This window comes from Liolophura sinensis, chromosome 1 (genome assembly GCF_032854445.1).
Source record: "Liolophura sinensis isolate JHLJ2023 chromosome 1, CUHK_Ljap_v2, whole genome shotgun sequence".
Lineage (NCBI taxonomy): Eukaryota > Metazoa > Mollusca > Polyplacophora > Chitonida > Chitonidae > Liolophura > Liolophura sinensis.
Window position 1 is genome coordinate 67545571 of NC_088295.1, and position 17156 is coordinate 67562726.

A 17156-nucleotide genomic window follows, 5' to 3' on the forward strand; every position below is an offset into this window, starting at 1 on the left:
ACATATCCACTTCCGCTTTCAGAAGCGAAAACATGAACATGTGTTTCACTGTGCCTAGACGTTTGTAAACGTTTTCGTATTGTTTGCCACTGGCTGATGACACAAAAATGGCTGTTTTGATTGAGACATCCCTAGGAGATATCACAGTGGACTTGTTTACAGAAGAAAGACCACGATGTGAGCATTGTAACAGCTGTGCATGAAAGAACAACAACAGCTCTGAACTGTGCTTGCCTGATTTCTAATACTTGCTAGGGAGATTTTTAAATCACAGATTTTATTCCCATAGTAGTCCATCTTTTCGGGCAGGGTTGGGGTGAGTGGTGTATTTAATGGGTGTCTGTCTGTCCTTCACCAGTTCGGCACACAGGAGCTTTCGTCTACTCAGTACATACACATGCAACTGTACAGGGAGCGAATGTTCACCATATGGTATATCGAGTTGAAATACATAAGTGGAGTTTAAATAAGCCTAGTCGGCATTGTAGAAGTCTGGTGGGTTCATGCAGGTTTGAACGAGTCAAAGGATGGGTTCATGCTAACTGGCAAGGCTAAAAGTTGAAGCTTCATGGTAGTTGCTGGATTGAAGATGTATTGTGTATAGTTGTGTCTGTCAGCACAATGGTGCTATATTATCAGCTCCCGTAAAATCAGGTATTTTAGCCGTATTAGCTCGCAAGAGCCCCGCCTTGTCTTGTCTAAGCCTGTATGACCTCACCAAACCTCTGAAGTGCTGACTCAGCTTATTGATGAGTGGTCCTGTGGTTCAGGAGGTATATCTTCAACTAACTTAGAGTTACTTGTACAAGTAGTGAATCCTACATGTACTAGCTAAAACTTGTGAATTTTGAGAGTTTTGTAGTAAACATTTCCAACATAGGTAATGGGTTTGGACAAGCCAAAGTGAGAGCTCTTTTAAACTAACATGACTGTAAGACATGATTTTATGATAGAAGCTAGATCGATTACGCATTTTGCACAGTCGAGTCTGTCGACTAATTAGAGCCATTAGCAGCTACCATAAAAGGATAACCTTTTAGCCTTGTTACCAGTAATTTGCGAGAGCCACGACCTTAACTTCCTTCAATTCGCAAGACTCATGAAACACTGATTCATGCAGCTTATCAATCCATGTAATATTTCTTGACCTGGCTGAGACAGGGTCATTGTTTAGCCTGTGCTGTCCTCAGCATTTCACATAAACAGGTTTCTTTAGACTGACAGAGGTAACTGACATCATATCACTGTGTTGTCAGTGTATAATAAATGGTGTTTGTTTAGAATTAACACAAAAGTAACTCAACCTTTTTATCAAAAAGTGCATTGACTTGGACAGTGCGCAGTCTTAACCACCATAGTTTTGCATATTGTACTCATATTCATAAGTGCACACCTGTCACAAGGTGATACTGTCAATGGAGAAGCTAGGACTGCTCGAGGTTCTAATTTGGTTTAAGTAACGTTAACACACACATACACTGTACCATATGGAATCAAACATCTATGTTAACTGCAGGTTGTAAATTGGACAAATTTCATATAAAAATGTTCAGAAACTAAAAGATAGACAAAAGCTTGTGGATTACACTTGTCAAAAAAAAACGCCCACAATGCTATGACAGTGTAGAGAAGCTACGTGTCAGCTCTATTTGTAATTGTATGTACATATCATATGTTCAGTGCTATCACCTGATAAGCATTGTCATGAAGTTATAGTAATATTACATTACCTATTTTTATTACATATGTAATGTAAGTAAACAGTACATGTATTCAGTATTTGTTGACATTTTTATGTGAAAAGCTTGCTAAATCATTGGAAAGTAGAAATACTGTATAACAGGCAGGATTTATTTTCATCAGAGTTTGCTAGAATCCAAGAGAATTCACATATTATCAGCACAGATTTCTTGTATGTGATTTTAGATTTCTGTATACTCAAATTCTTCTTTACTAATCCCTTTTCTTCAGGTAAGTATATGAAAAAAATGTAAGCTGTGTGAGAGATAAGTACATAATTTTTCAGACAGGTACAGACCTTACTGACTTAAGATATGTATACGTTCTTTACAGGAATCCAGATAGATTCTCATGAGTGTTTTAAGAATTGATTCCTTGATTCCTGTTGAAAAGGAGCCTTGGCATGGAATGCATCTATTCTAAATGTGTTAGTTTTTAAATTTACTGAACTATTGTTATGCTTTTCTTTGTGTGCACATTGACATTGTAAAGTGTGTCCATTAAAATCTTAATGAATAATTATTTTCTGTTTACAGCTACATTAAATTTCCTGAAACTATGCAAGATCAAATACTACAACTTTTGTCTGTTCCACTCGGTTCAGGTAAGGATATTCTATAATAAATTTGGTGAAAATAGGGCTTCAAAGGATGTTTATGAAAGGTTTTCATCAGGATGTATCTCTTATATTTCTTACTGAACCGTCAAGATAAACTTGAAGAGGATGGAAGACGATTTGTGTGATTTGCTTTATAAATTAAACATGTTTGCAGTGAAAACATGTGAAGGTGGAAAACTTCACTTGGCAAAGCCATTATTGTTCTATATTTATCCCTTGCTTCAGCAAAAGTGAGCAAAATTATTTTGTTTTAGTCTGTGATGCTTTGGTTTCTGTACCATAATTGTGACAAATGTTGAAGGACTTTGACTGAAACTGTCATGCAGGTTAAGGATCCTGACATGAATTTTGAAAACTAGCCAGTCAGATCATGCACTCTGCACAGTCAATGAATTGTGGGATTTTCATTGATCATTGGTGTGCTCACAATAACTGCTCCAAATTAATATTGTCAGATTTTGATAAAAACCCAGATTGCTGCACATATAAGTGCAGCATATTTGTCAGGGGATATAAATTACCTGAATTTTCGTGTTTTATACATGTTTGTATACACATAATTATTTTATTATAGCGGAACCTTGTGGCACAGACAGGAGATCCTACAGGCACAGGGAGAGGTGGACAGTCCATATTTGCGTAAGATTTTTATGAATTCTTATTTTCTTATCTTTCTCGAAAGGCACTGTATTTAAGTTAAACTTAAATGTTTATATTATTTCTTCCTCTGACCACATGTGTGCGTTGCCCTGTATAAGAATAATTGGCCGGTAGGACAGGAAGTTAATGAAATTACACCTGTGGTAAAACCAGTTTTCTAAAGCATTAACATGAAATTGAGACAGTAGAGGAAATCTGTCCTTGACCAATGGGGGCATCCGTGGCTCAGTCGGTTAGCGCGCCAGCGCAGTGTAGTGACCCAGAAGCCTCTCACCAATGCGGTCGCTATGAGTTCAAGACCAGCTCATGCTGGCTTCCTCTCCGGCCGTACGTGGGAAGGTCTGCCAGCAACCTGCGGATGGTCGTGGGATTCCGCTGGGCTCTGCCCAGTTTCCACCCACCATAATGCTGGCCGAGGTCGTATAAGTGAAATATTCTTGAGTACGGCGTAAAACACCTATCCAAAAAAAAAAAAAAAAATCCTTGACCAATGAAATGTATTTAAGCCTACATTTAGCTTGTGCTGGTTTGGCTCTCCATCCAGAGATCTGGCTACTGTTCTTGAGTCAGACATAAAATCCCAATAAAATGAACACTTTTTTTGGAGCTTCATCTATGAAGCAGACCAAATCCAACTAATACAATATTTTCCTCATAATCAAATTTTAATACTTTGCAAGAGGGTTAAGAATTCAAATAAGATATGTTTCAACTCTTTTTGCATCTGACTGAAGGATGACTTTAGTGTAGTATTTATATCCTCATAATAATATCATTGATGCTATGAAGAAAGGTTGAGATAAATAAGATTATATATGTCCGCATTTTGCGTCTGACATGGACGTCCTCACAGAAAATCCCACTTAGAACAGGTTTGTGTACACATTTTGTGTATTTTTTTCAGGCACCTGTATGGCGATCAAGCGGTGTATTTTGATATGGAGACAGTACCACGGATCAAACACAGGAGGAGGGGTCTCGTTTCCATGGTGAATAATGGCAACAATGGACATGGTTCTCAGGTATATACATTTACAATGCTCTAGGTTAGCTGGAGGAGGCAAATCTTATGTGAAGTTTATTTATCTTGCAATGTACATGTACACCGTTATGTTGTGACTTCAATGGCAGATCTGCATGAACTTTAGCTGCATTACTATCCAGGATATTTACACTTTGTATTTTAGACATGAATTTTGCAATCAGAATAAGTTTAAGTATATTTCCTTCTTTGTTTCAGTATGTTTTTGTGTAATATCGAGACAAATGCCAAATGTATGCAATTTAAAGCCATGTGATTTGCAAAATGGTATACAAAATGATAGGTGAACATTAGATGCACTGTCTAATAGTTATGGATGGGTGCAGCCTTAATTTTAAACACTAAGGTATGCCTCTTTTAATTTTCCTATTGAGATTTTCCTAGGTTAAGCACTTTTTCATACCACCACTAAATCTTTAATGTGTATCATATTTGAGCCAAATAGTGTTGAGTACAGCATTGTAGACCAGTCAAACAAAAATCTCCAAGAAACGTACAGTCTCTGTATAAAGGAGTTCAGGGTGTAGGAGGCCGGCCAAAACCACAAGGAAAATCCTGCATTAAATAGCATGAGGCATTTTTCACATGAAGCTGCATCTGACATCTTTTGCAACGGAGACAAAAATAACAGGCAAAACACCTGTGGTCATTACCTTGTAGTATCATGAATACAAACTGGTTGAGCCCATAATGTCTGTCTGTCTGTCTGTCAGTTTTTCATCACCTTGGGTGAGGAGCTGGATTACCTGGATGGAGTTCACACTGTGATCGGTGAAGTTGGGGAGGGGTTAGATGTACTGGACAAGATTAACGAGGCTTACTGTGATGAAAAACATAGGCCATATAAAGATATCAGGTGAGAACTCTGGTGTTACGGGCACAAGCAGAACCATATGATCATCTCAAATCTCTTGAAATAAGATTATCACCACTCTAATCTTAATCCATTTGTGTATCCTGCTAATTTTACATTTATTTGATATTTGTGAACCTTTGTCAGCAGAGGTACACACTTGATTGATGTTAAAGTTCACTATAATATTATGCGGCAAGGATTTCTACATGGAATTGTCATTTAAGATTTCGTATTCCACACATCGACTGCAAGATTGTGTTATCATTTAACAGCCATTAAAGCAAGTTTGTGAAGAAATATGTAGAAAAAGCAGATAAATATGTACAGATAGTAAAATGCCTTGCTAAGCTTGGCATACACAGGAACCTTAACTGGTCATGTGGAGTTTGTCCTAGCTACCAATGGCCATACAGCTTTAAGACTGGACTACATACTGAGTGCAACTGGTGCCAATTCCAGTTAAGTCACTTTGTTATTTCACATACACATGAGTTGGGTCTTCATAAGCTCTCTTGTATGCTGAGCTTAAAAAGGGGGAGAGTATCAGTTTTATCTTGGCTTGGAAGTTCCCAGATAGACACTGTTTGTCTTTGTCAGGATTTACCACACGATTGTCCTAGATGACCCTTACACAGATCCTGATGGACTGGTCATCCCAGACAGGTCACCAGAGCCCACCAAAGAACAACTCGATGTAAGATCCATTTATTTCTTTATTTGATTGGTGTTTCATGCTGCACTCAAGAATGCTTCACTTATATGATGGCGGCCAGCATTGTGGTGGGAGGAAACCGGGCAGAGCCCTATAAAAACCCACAACCATCAGCATGTTGCCGGTAGACTTTCCCATGTACAGCCGGAGAGGAAGGCAGCATAAGCTGGACTTGTTATATCCATTAATATGTTGTTAACAGATTGACATTACATAATAATGGCTCTTACAATAAATTCGTTTTTTTTTTCTTCATAACATATTATCCTTTTAATTATAAAAGGGGTTTTTAAAAACCTGTTCTACAAAGTAATCCATTTGGTATGACAAATGTATTGATCTTAGAAAAATGTCGGCTACATTTCAGTATGACATAAGACCAGGATGGGACTTCCTGATGAGTGTAAGAGTGTGTGTTCTCACATTTTTCTTATATATACACAGACATGATTTTCTGCATTGTTTTTCCAGAGTGGACGTATTGGAGCAGAGGAAGACATAGATGACACTAAAGGGATGACAGAGGCTGAAATTCAAGAGTCCCTGGAGAAGAAAGAAGCTCAAGCTAATGCTCAGATCCTGGAAATGGTCAGTGAGCTGCTTCTTCATTTGTTACTGTAACTCTTCAACCTTGTCACTATTGTGCATAGATCATCATGTCTCAACCCATGTGTCACTAGTGTGGGTAGAGCTTCATGTGTCAACCCATGTGTAACTATTACACTCATCCCTGTGTAACTATTGTGCATAGATCTTCATGTCTTAATCCATGTGTCACTAGTGTGGGTAGAGCTTCATGTGTCAACCCATGTGTCACTATTGTGGGTAGATCTTCATGTCTAACCCTCACTATTGTGCATAGATCTTCATGTCTTGATCCACGTGTCACTATTGTGAGTAGATCTTCATGTCTCAACCCCTGTGTCACTATTGCAGGTAGAGCTTCATTATTTCAACCCCTGAGTCACTGTTGTGGGTAGATCTTCATGTCTTAATCCATGTGTCACTGTTGTGGGTAGATCTTCATGTTTCAACCCATGTGTCACTATTGTGGGTAGATTTTCATGTCTCAACCCATGTGTCACTATTGTGCATAGATCTTCATGTCTCAACCCATGTGTCACTATTGTGGGTAGAGCTTCATGTCTAAACCCATGTGTCACTGTTGTGGGTAGATTTTCATGTCTCAACCCATGTGTCTCTATTGTGGGTAGATCTTCATGTCTAACCCCTCTGTCACTGTTGTGGGTAGATCTTCATGTCTCAACCCATGTGTCACTATTGTGGGTAGAGCTTCATGTGTCAACCCATGTGTTACTATTGTGGGTAGATTTTCATGTGTCAACCCATGTGTCACTATTGTGGGTAGATCTTCATGTCTAACCCCTGTGTCAGTATTGTGCATAGAGCTTCATGTCTTAATCCATGTGTCACTATTGTGGGTAGATCTTCATGTCTAACCCCTGTGTAACTATTGTGCATAGATCTTCATGTCTCAACCCATGTGTCACTATTGTGGGTAGATCTTCATGTCTAACCCCTGTGTAACTATTGTGCATAGATCTTCATGTCTCAACCCCTGTGTCACTATTGTGGGTAGAGCTTCATGCCTAACCCCTCTGCCACTGTTGTGGGTAGATTTTCATGTCTAACCCCTGTGTCACTATTGTGCATAGATCTTCATGTCTTAATCCATGTGTCACTATTGTGGGTAGATCTTCATGTCTAACCCCTGTGTCACTATTGTGCATAGATCTTCATGTCTTAATCCATGTGTCACTGTTGTGGGTAGATCTTCATGTCTAACCCTCACTATTGTGCATAGATCTTCATGTCTTGATCCACGTGTCACTATTGTGAGTAGATCTTCATGTCTCAACCCCTGTGTCACTATTGCAGGTAGAGCTTCATTATTTCAACCCCTGAGTCACTGTTGTGGGTAGATCTTCATGTCTTAATCCATGTGTCACTGTTGTGGGTAGATCTTCATGTTTCAACCCATGTGTCACTATTGTGGGTAGATTTTCATGTCTCAACCCATGTGTCACTATTGTGCATAGATCTTCATGTCTCAACCCATGTGTCACTATTGTGGGTAGAGCTTCATGTCTAAACCCATGTGTCACTGTTGTGGGTAGATTTTCATGTCTCAACCCATGTGTCTCTATTGTGGGTAGATCTTCATGTCTAACCCCTCTGTCACTGTTGTGGGTAGATCTTCATGTCTCAACCCATGTGTCACTATTGTGGGTAGAGCTTCATGTGTCAACCCATGTGTTACTATTGTGGGTAGATTTTCATGTGTCAACCCATGTGTCACTATTGTGGGTAGATCTTCATGTCTAACCCCTGTGTCAGTATTGTGCATAGATCTTCATGTTTCAACCCATGTGTCACTATTGTGGGTAGAGCTTCATGTCTCAACCCATGTGTCACTATTGTGGGTAGATCTTCATGTCTCAACCCATGTGTCACTATTGTGCATAGATCTTCATGTCTTGATCCATGTGTCACTATTGTGGGTAGATCTTCATGTCTCAACCCATGTGTCACTATTGTGGGTAGATCTTCATGTCTCAACCCATGTGTCACTATTGTGGGTAGATTTTCATGTGTCAACCCATGTGTCACTATTGTGGGTAGATCTTCATGCCCAACCCCTCTGCCACTGTTGTGGGTAGAGCTTCATGTGTCAACCCATGTGTCACTATTGTGGGTAGATCTTCATGTCTAACCCCTCTGTCACTATTGTGCATAGATCTTCATGTCTTGATCCACGTGTCACTATTGTGGGTAGATCTTCATGTCTAACCCCTGTGTCACTATTGTGCATAGATCTTCATGTCTTGATCCACGTGTCACTATTGTGGGTAGATCTTCATGTCTTGATCCACGTGTCACTATTGTGGGTAGAGTTTCGTGTCTGGTAATTTCAACATGGTGTTTCCAGTCATGTAGCATTATAAATATGTCAGCATTATGAGTGATCTGCCATGAAAGACATTAATCTGCTACCGCCTAATTAATGTTGAATGTGAATTAAACCCTAATTAATCAGTGAAACCTTGGTAGTGACATTTTGTAGCGTATTCATGAAAGTTTCAGAATATAAATCTGTAAGATATAGAGATCAAAGTATGCTGTTGCAAAATGCTTAAATATTAATACATTTCTCGAAAAAATAACAAATGGAGAAACTCTAATCTTTGTTAGTTTTCTTATTTATCATGTAGACTATCTAGACTAACTTCTTGTCCAAAATTTTATGATACAGTTTCTTTTTCATCTTTAGGTAGGAGATCTTCCCGATGCAGATGTTAGACCGCCAGACACAGTGTTGTTTGTCTGTAAGCTCAACCCAGTAACTACCTCAGAGGACCTGGAGATTATCTTCTCACGATTTGGCAAAATTTTAAGGTGTGTTGTCTCTTAAGAACATGTTTAAGTGCTAAACATACCACCTTACGCTGTGAATATATTATTTGCCATTAGCAGACCTGTGTAATTGTACGATTTTATACGCCATACATGTGGAAAATAAAAACGTACGCCAAAGAAGTATAAAATACCCTTAGATGCCATACATGGAAGAAAATAAAATCCAAAGTCTAATTTCATTTTTTTTTTTTTTTATGCAAGTCCGTTTTTAGTATCAGGTCCACTATTTTAGCACTCCCATTACAGTGAGGATTTAGTAGGAAACCCCCGACTTGCGAATTAATATATCTTAAATGTAGCGTGCAAAGGGTTTCTAAATGGATACCCATTTATTCCATCTTTATATGTCATCCCTTGTTGAGCACGCTTTTCCAGGCAAAATGGATGCTGATTAAATGCCTGGCAGTGATGTGCATGAAGAATGCGGATGTAAAAGCACAAAATCACTTTACACTGAGAAATTCTTGAACAAGCCCCCCTTCATAGTTCACAGAGTTACAGCGTGACAACTAGAAAATCCAGTTCATCACATGATCAGTACAGGTCACAGGTCTAGAACAGCTATCAAACTCAATGAATTCAAGATTGCACCTGTGTCAGACATTTTAGGGTATCCATATATATGACATTTGTTCAGATCTGCATTGTTTTTTACTGCGCAATAAGCAAACGGTTAAAAAAAGCCTGATCACAGAAAATATACGGAAAAAATCAAAGATTATACACCAGTTGAACATGCTAAATCCTTAATAACCTCATCTTGAGGTAGAACATGAGGAATTTTCCTCTTAATGACTCAAACTAACACACCAAACATGTCTTTTGTTTGCCTCTGGGGCAGCTTAGCCCCATTTTTTGAAATTCCTGACGTCTGTTTTAGTGACACAAGTTAAAGGTTACCATAATTAAAACGTTTTTGCATTGCCTTTTTTTTTTTTTATTTGAAGTGATTTTTTAAGAAAGGTCAAAAAGATATCTGCCGCATTGTTGTCAGGATTTTGTACACATAAAATTTGATTTGTACACATAAACATGAGTGTTTGTACACATTACATTCACTACGGGCAGGCACGTCTGCATTAGTCCTCCGGATGTGCAGGCAAATGAGAACTGTGCTTTTGTTTTCAATTGAGTTTTGTGAATACATGCATTTTGTTTGGGAAATTTCTTGTTCAGCAGGTCACAGTTATCTCCTCCTCCTTAGTGTATAAAGAGTTGTTTCCCTTGAAGTTTCCAACCCATACCAGTATTGATTTTAGTTCAGGCCTCCAACATCTATCATTTTTCAAACTTTACAGCACAACAGTTATTGATGAGTTGTGAAACACCTTCATGTGCATCATATTTTTCAAAATTCCTTTTTTGTTGGCATTTTTCAGTTGTGAGGTGATAAAGGACCAGACATCTGGAGAATCACTTCAATATGCCTTTGTGGAATTTGAAAAGGTAATGTTTCATATCTAATTTACATAATCGTGTCATGAATTGAAAGCATTTCAGAATAAGAACTACATGTTACTAGAAATCCACTCTTCCATTTTTTCCATTTCTTTTTAAAAAAAACAATTTATTCTGTTTATTCTGCTATTTAGTGTACACAAGTGCTCAATTATTTTGCTTTGGAATACCACCAAATATGTTCTGTTTGTGTGACAAGAAATCTATGTATACATATACAGTTATAGTCCACAACAAACACTTTTGAAATATCTTCAGACTGGAGATTGCATAAAGTAACTAAAAACAAATAGATCGGATCTGGTTTTGTATAGTTTAACTTTGTCCTCATTTGAAACAAGGTTGGGTTGATTAAACAAGGTTGTTCTATTAAAAGAAACTTACTTATTCAATTTTGACTTTATGGTTACCCCAGAGAGATTTAACTAAACAGTTCCCTAACCAGTATTCAAGTAAACAGTAAGGGGTCAGAAAGTCCATTTCAAAGGTATGAGATTTGGTTGTGATTTTTTGTTAACAGCCAGAAGATTGCGAGTCTGCATATTTCAAAATGGACAACGTTCTGATTGATGACAGAAGGATTCATGTGGATTTCAGCCAATCTGTCTCCAAACTAAAGTTTGATGGTTAGTGTATCTTACTTTACCTTATTATTAGAGAAAATGCCATAAGAATTGGATCTGCCATTGGTCATGTTGCCTTTACTCCAAGCTCAAACAATAACATCGCATGTTCAAATGCGTCTTCTGTTCGTGTTGATTTAGTTTCATTTCCAAGATTGGAAAAGATGTCAAGATGTCATGCCATTATTAACTCACCTACCCACCCCTGACCTACCCCCACCCACCCCACAACCTACACCCCCACCCCCCACCCCCACTCCCACTGTTTTTCCGCTTATCTGTTTGGGGATTAGCAGTACATAAATAGAACATCTATTAAATCATAAAAAATCATAAAAAGTGAACAGATGAGCATGGTGTCATGTATATTAGTTGAGTGGTGTGCCTCTATCACACATTTCCTGTACCGATCAATAATATTGTAAATAATGTTACCTCAGGTTCATACATTTGTACATTCGCTCACGTTTTACCCTTCATGGGGCCTTGGTGACAAATAAACTGTTGTTGTTGTTTACGTGCTGGTCTGGACATTTGTCTGAAAACCACTAGACTGCATTCACACATGGGAAAGTTGTATACCAGTATTCATTGAAATCTGGTTTTCCCCACCCATTAAACTGGCCAACATTCTATGAGTGTTAGGAGGATTAGGAGAGTCAAGTATAAAATAAACTTTATACTGATACCTCTGTAGGGCAGTGGGATGGTAAGGATGATAGTGGAGGGCGGGGGCTGTCTCTTTTGGTAACATGTTCTTATGTCAATTGCCTGTGTGTAGTCAGGCGTGATCAAGTTTAGTATCACAATGCGATCATGGTATGGGTCTGAAATTGGTTTTGAGTATACATGTTCGGCGTTGTTTTGGTTGTCTGTCTGTCTGTCTGTCTCTATCTGGAAGCCCTAGGAGATAATATCTATTTTGGATCATTGTGTAATATCAGAAATAGACAGGAGACATGGGTAAGCCGACAGCTTTTCACATGTTGACGTGGATAGATAGTGATGTGAAACCCGTCTGATGGCTGAACTACTAGTCGAGTAATCTAACATTTGCCAGACCCTCTGGTTTTATTTCTGTAATAGTAGCAACATAAAAATGTACAGTAGTCATACTGTATTTCACCACTTCAGTGGCCTAATTGTTAGAGCGTCTGCCTCGAATTCAGGAGATCCTGGGATCAAACCCGGGTCGGGCTATGGTACTTGCTGCTGCCTTGCTTGGCACTCAGCAGTGAGAGGTTAGAGCAAGGAAACATGACAGGTTGGCCCAGTGACTGAGTGGGATGTGATTTCTGGTGTCTTTGGCATGATGCTTCAGTGGTGGCAGAACTTTGGTGCAATTGACAGGCTTTGCCACAAGAAGTCACAGTATATGTACACACGCGTAATGACTCCTCATCGTCTTATGACTGAAAAATTGTTAAGTACGATGTTAAACCCCAAGCATGCATGCATACTGTATTTGTACTGAAATCCCGTCCATGACAAATTACTAACATTGTCAGAGTCTGAAAGTTCTGTTTTTCTTGGAAAGGTGTTTTGAGGTTTGTTTGGAAGTTAGGTGTATATCCCACTAAAAACTAAGTTTCAACACCGAGAGGAATACGTCATTGTTCTCCTTGAAATGCACTTTTTAGGGGCGAATCTTGAGGACGAATATAGCAATTGGGCCTTGTCCTATTGGTGTAGAAGCCTGATTGCTTGCCTAAAACTTGCCACTGTTAAACACTGATTCATAATTTTGTCTAGACCAGACTTCATCCCCCGTAATAGCTGCCCATAATACCACAATCATAACTTTGTGGTACTATTCAAATTTCCATATTGCACCTGGTGTACTTTGATGTTCTTAATTATAGGTGGCAAGGGAAAGCCAGGGGCCAGCATCTTTGGCTCTAACTATGCCATCAAAGATAATACAAGAAAAGACAGGTATCCTTTAACAGGCAAACCAAGTTTTATACAGTTACGAATTTATGAAAATGGAATGGTGATCTATTGGCTATTAAATTGCTTTTCAAAGAGGTTAGTTGTTCTACTTTTTGTTGTGGTTTGTAAGAATAATCTGAGGAAATTTGATTGTGACAGGTTAGTGTACAGTTTTTTGACTATATTGTGGTAAATTTCGATTCTGTTGGGACTTGGAAGATTTGAGGTGATATGATGAGTAATTATAATTCAAGAACAAACCTTTACCTCCAGGAACCTCTGTGGCCAAGGTGGTTAGCGTGCCAGCACAGCGCAATGACCCAGAAGCCTGTCACCAATGCAGTCGCTGTGAGTTCAAGTCCAGCTCATGCTGGCTTCTTCTCTGGCTATATGTGGGAAGATCTGCTAGCAATCTGTGGATGGTAGTGGGTTTTTCTGCAGGCTGTATTCAGTTTCCTCCCACCATAATGCTGGCTGCCGTTGTATGAATGAAATATTCTTGAGTATGGTGTAGAATACCAATCAAGTAAATAAATAAATTTTTTCTCGAACTGATAAGTATTCTGATTCAGATTGAATATCTCCACAAACATTATCTTCTACTTAGGATTTCAGTATTTATGTGCCTTTCATGAGCTATTATTTGTTTGACTGAATAATTTCCTTAATGATATGTCAGTAAATATGACCTGGTGTTTGAGGAGAAAGCGGAGTCTGGGTACAGAAAAAAAAGTAACAGTAACAGGAAAGATTCCAAGAGGAGCAAACAGAGATCAACAAGCAGAAGTCGAGACAGATCGGTAAGCTTTTGAAAGATGTGTGTTTTGTTGTTTTTTTTTTCTCGTCATGCTGTTGTTAATGACTTGTATTACACATAATGCAGTAAAGCAAAACTGTTCATTCACCATTCATACCTTAGCATGTAGGTAGTCATAACAAGTTTTGGCATGCACATAATAATATTTCACTAACTGAATAAATTACTACAGCCAGGCAGATTTCTTGGGGTTTTTTTTTCAGTCAGTTTAATATGTTGTAAAAGTGTCATAATCTAATGTTCATCTTTCACATGAATACCCCAGGGGGTGGTATTAGTCTCATGACCAGATATGACAGAATATGGAAGTAATTGCTGTTTCTGTGTAATGTAAAAATAATAAATGAATGAAGAAAAGAAAAAAAAATACCTGTTGAATGAGTTGAAAGAGCATTGTAGTCTGTCAGACTTGTGTTTATTAGTGGTGACATGATTGAACAGCTTGCAATTCCTTTTATGTATTTAATTTTTTATATTTCTATTTGGTTATTTGATTGGTATTTTACGCCACACTCAAGAGTATTTCATTTATACGAAGGTGGCCGGCATTATGGTGGGAGGAAATCAAACAGCCTAGCGGAAACCCACAACTGGCAGACTTTCTTGCAGCTTATTTCTTTAGTTGTGACTTTGCTACCTATAAACAAACATACTTGTTACATTTGCATATAGCCATACATATAAAAGAAGATTGTTTACAGCAGCTACAAGACTTTTGGGAGTGTTTTTTTTTATTTGTGTAGCCGGTGGCTCAAAGGCAGAGAAGAGAATCCAGAAGCCCAGTTAATCAGAGAAAAAAGAAGGAAAACGACAGTTCAGATGAAGATCATTACACGAGATTGGGCCGTAATGAAGGGAAGAAAGTCACAAAAGATAATGACCATGTTCGACAGAGGTACAAGGGAGATAAATCAGGCAGTGATTCTGATGATGGGAAGAGAAGTAACCAGTCAAGAGACAGATACAGACAAGAAACGACTGGCAAGAAAGTGAGCAGAAGACACTACAGTTCTGAAAGTGACTCTGAGGTCGATATTAGAAGAAAGAAAATGACTGATGCTGAGAATAGATACCCCGGTAAGGACACCTCCAGGAAAGATGATAAAAATAGGAGTGAAGGTAAAGATAAATCCTCCAGTCATAGAAAAAAATCAGATAGTGGCACAAGTGATGATGGCTCTCCAGAGAGAAAAAGGAGGAAGAAAAAGACTAGAAAACCAGACAACCAATCAGATGACAACTCAGATGATGGGTCAAAGGTCAGGAGAAAAAAAGTGAAATCCAAACATGGGAAAGACAGGGATTCTGATAATGACAGTGACTATGATAAATCAAGAAAGAAGAAGAGTACAAAAGAGTACTCAAGGGAGAGAATCAGGGAGGACAAAAGTAATCGGGACAGCTTTCACGAAAACAGAAATGATAGAAAAGACAAAAGTAAACATTCTAATGATAGAAGGGAAAGAAGTAGAGATGAGCATCATTCTGGAAAAGATAGGAATGAAAAGAGACATAGGGATAGAAGATAAAAGCATTGAGTAGTTATAATCGTGTATGTGTGTAGAATGTTTCTATTTTTATTGCCAGCGTATTATTATGTAAATTACTCAATTTTATTTTCATTTACCATTGATGCGGAACTGGTAACTTGTAATACAATTTTCAGAACATGGGGTTGGTATGGCTATTTTCACATCATAATGAAACAACAATAGTCACAACTACGCATTTTACAGTTGGAGAAAATTAAACATTTTTCATCATTTAATTTTTGATTTGTCCCTTGTATTTTCATAAAGAGGGTGTTGGCTTCGATATTAGTGTTCAGGGAGAGCTAAACAATGTTAGACATTGATAGAAACTTTTTAGCTTAGTAGTGGTTAGATCACTTCTGTGATGTTGTAGGATTAGCTAGACATGTCTCACATATTGATTCCAGCTCTCACTAGCCCAGCTGTGGTTGTATTTATTTAATTGGTGTTTTATGCCGTACTCAATAATATTTGACTTATTTGACGGCGACCAGCATTATGGTGAGAGGAAACCGTGCAGAGCCCGGTGAAAACCGCAGGTTACTGGCAGACCTTCCCACGTACGGCAGGAGAGGAAGTCAGCCTGAGCTGGACTTGAACTCACAGCGACCGCATTGGTGAGAGGCTCTTGGGTCATTACGCTGCGCTAGCACGGAAGCCTTCGCTTTGGTTGTATGTCGTAAGGTTGTGAGGTACTCTTGTGAGATGTACTGGTTTCCCCCATGCTGTGTGAGGTTTCCTCAGATAATAAACTTTGGAATAAGTAAAATATTCTCAAATAAGATGTATATTATCAGTGAAATCAATCAATACCAAAGATATTTGTGATATTTTTCCGAATCCTTGTTCCCCCCAACCCTAATGCTGGCCCCCATAGTAGAAGTAAAATATTCTTAAGTGTATAAAAGCTGTCAAATAAATAAATAAATCAAAGCAGTAGCATGTTGGATTAGATCTAGTGTATATTTGGCCAGTTTGACAGCAGCATTACATCAGTAGATGTCACAAGTACAATGTGAGTTGTCGTGGTTTACTTGAGGATGTGTCTATAAGTTAATAAATTTATCTTAATAAAAGTTAATAAAACTTATCTTGACCCGTCAAATCAAATAAAAACATACATGGTTTGTTGTGTATTCAAAATTCTAAGAACCGCATAAGAATGTATCAGTTCTGTGTCGGCTAAACTCCGAAAGTGTTGAGTGTTGAAGTCTAAAAGATATTTTTGCTTCATGATTACAACTGTGCTTATCCTCGTACCCTACTCCTGTTTCAAAAGAACGCTGAAATAACGCAGCCAATCTAACTTTCAAAGTCAGACTAAGCCCATTTCAAAGCAAAACACAACTGATGAGAACTCAGTGTGGTCTGTCAGGCCAAATATCAGCAGGCCACAGAAGAGGTTCATGCTGATTAGTCTTTATGTCTTCTGGCCAATTGTCTCAGCCTCAGATTGTCTGGTGTTTTATTTAGCTCAGCTCTGAGTGGCTTCATAATATATGAGTGTCTGATGTGTCTTGTGGGAGTGTCTAGCGTGCCCTATAGGACATTATGTCCTGTAGGAGTGGCTAGCATGCCCTATGGGACATTATGTGTTGTAGGAGTGTATAACATGTCCTATAGGACATTATGTCTTGTGGGGGGTGTCTAACATAGGTACACTTTGTGTTGCTAAGAGAGTGGGAGTCTGTGAACGACCTTTTCCTCACCTAGTATTGTTTTAAGTG

General features: G+C 38.4%; 1 protein-coding gene across 1 annotated transcript; it reads left to right on the forward strand.

The window, feature by feature from the left end:
* Window positions 1-32: 32 nt before the first annotated feature.
* LOC135480632 (peptidyl-prolyl cis-trans isomerase-like 4) lies at window positions 33-16371 on the forward strand. Its single transcript, XM_064760524.1, has 13 exons — window positions 33-177; window positions 2277-2344; window positions 2934-2998; window positions 3924-4041; window positions 4775-4917; window positions 5515-5611; window positions 6101-6217; window positions 8922-9046; window positions 10447-10513; window positions 11046-11151; window positions 13011-13083; window positions 13760-13880; window positions 14641-16371. The coding sequence occupies exons 1-13, from the start codon at window positions 108-110 to the stop codon at window positions 15424-15426; spliced, it is 1956 nt and encodes a 651-aa protein (XP_064616594.1). The 5' UTR covers window positions 33-107; the 3' UTR covers window positions 15427-16371.
* The last annotated feature ends 785 nt before the right edge of the window (window positions 16372-17156 follow it).

Coding starts and splice junctions, on each gene's coding strand:
- LOC135480632 (XM_064760524.1), top strand. CDS start 108: ATGGCTGTTTTGATTGAGACATCCCTAGGAGATATCACAGTGGACTTG. Junction 6,218..8,921: donor ATGCTCAGATCCTGGAAATG/GTCAGTGAGCTG, acceptor TTTCATCTTTAG/GTAGGAGATCTTCCCGATGC. Junction 13,084..13,759: donor GATAATACAAGAAAAGACAG/GTATCCTTTAAC, acceptor ATGATATGTCAG/TAAATATGACCTGGTGTTTG.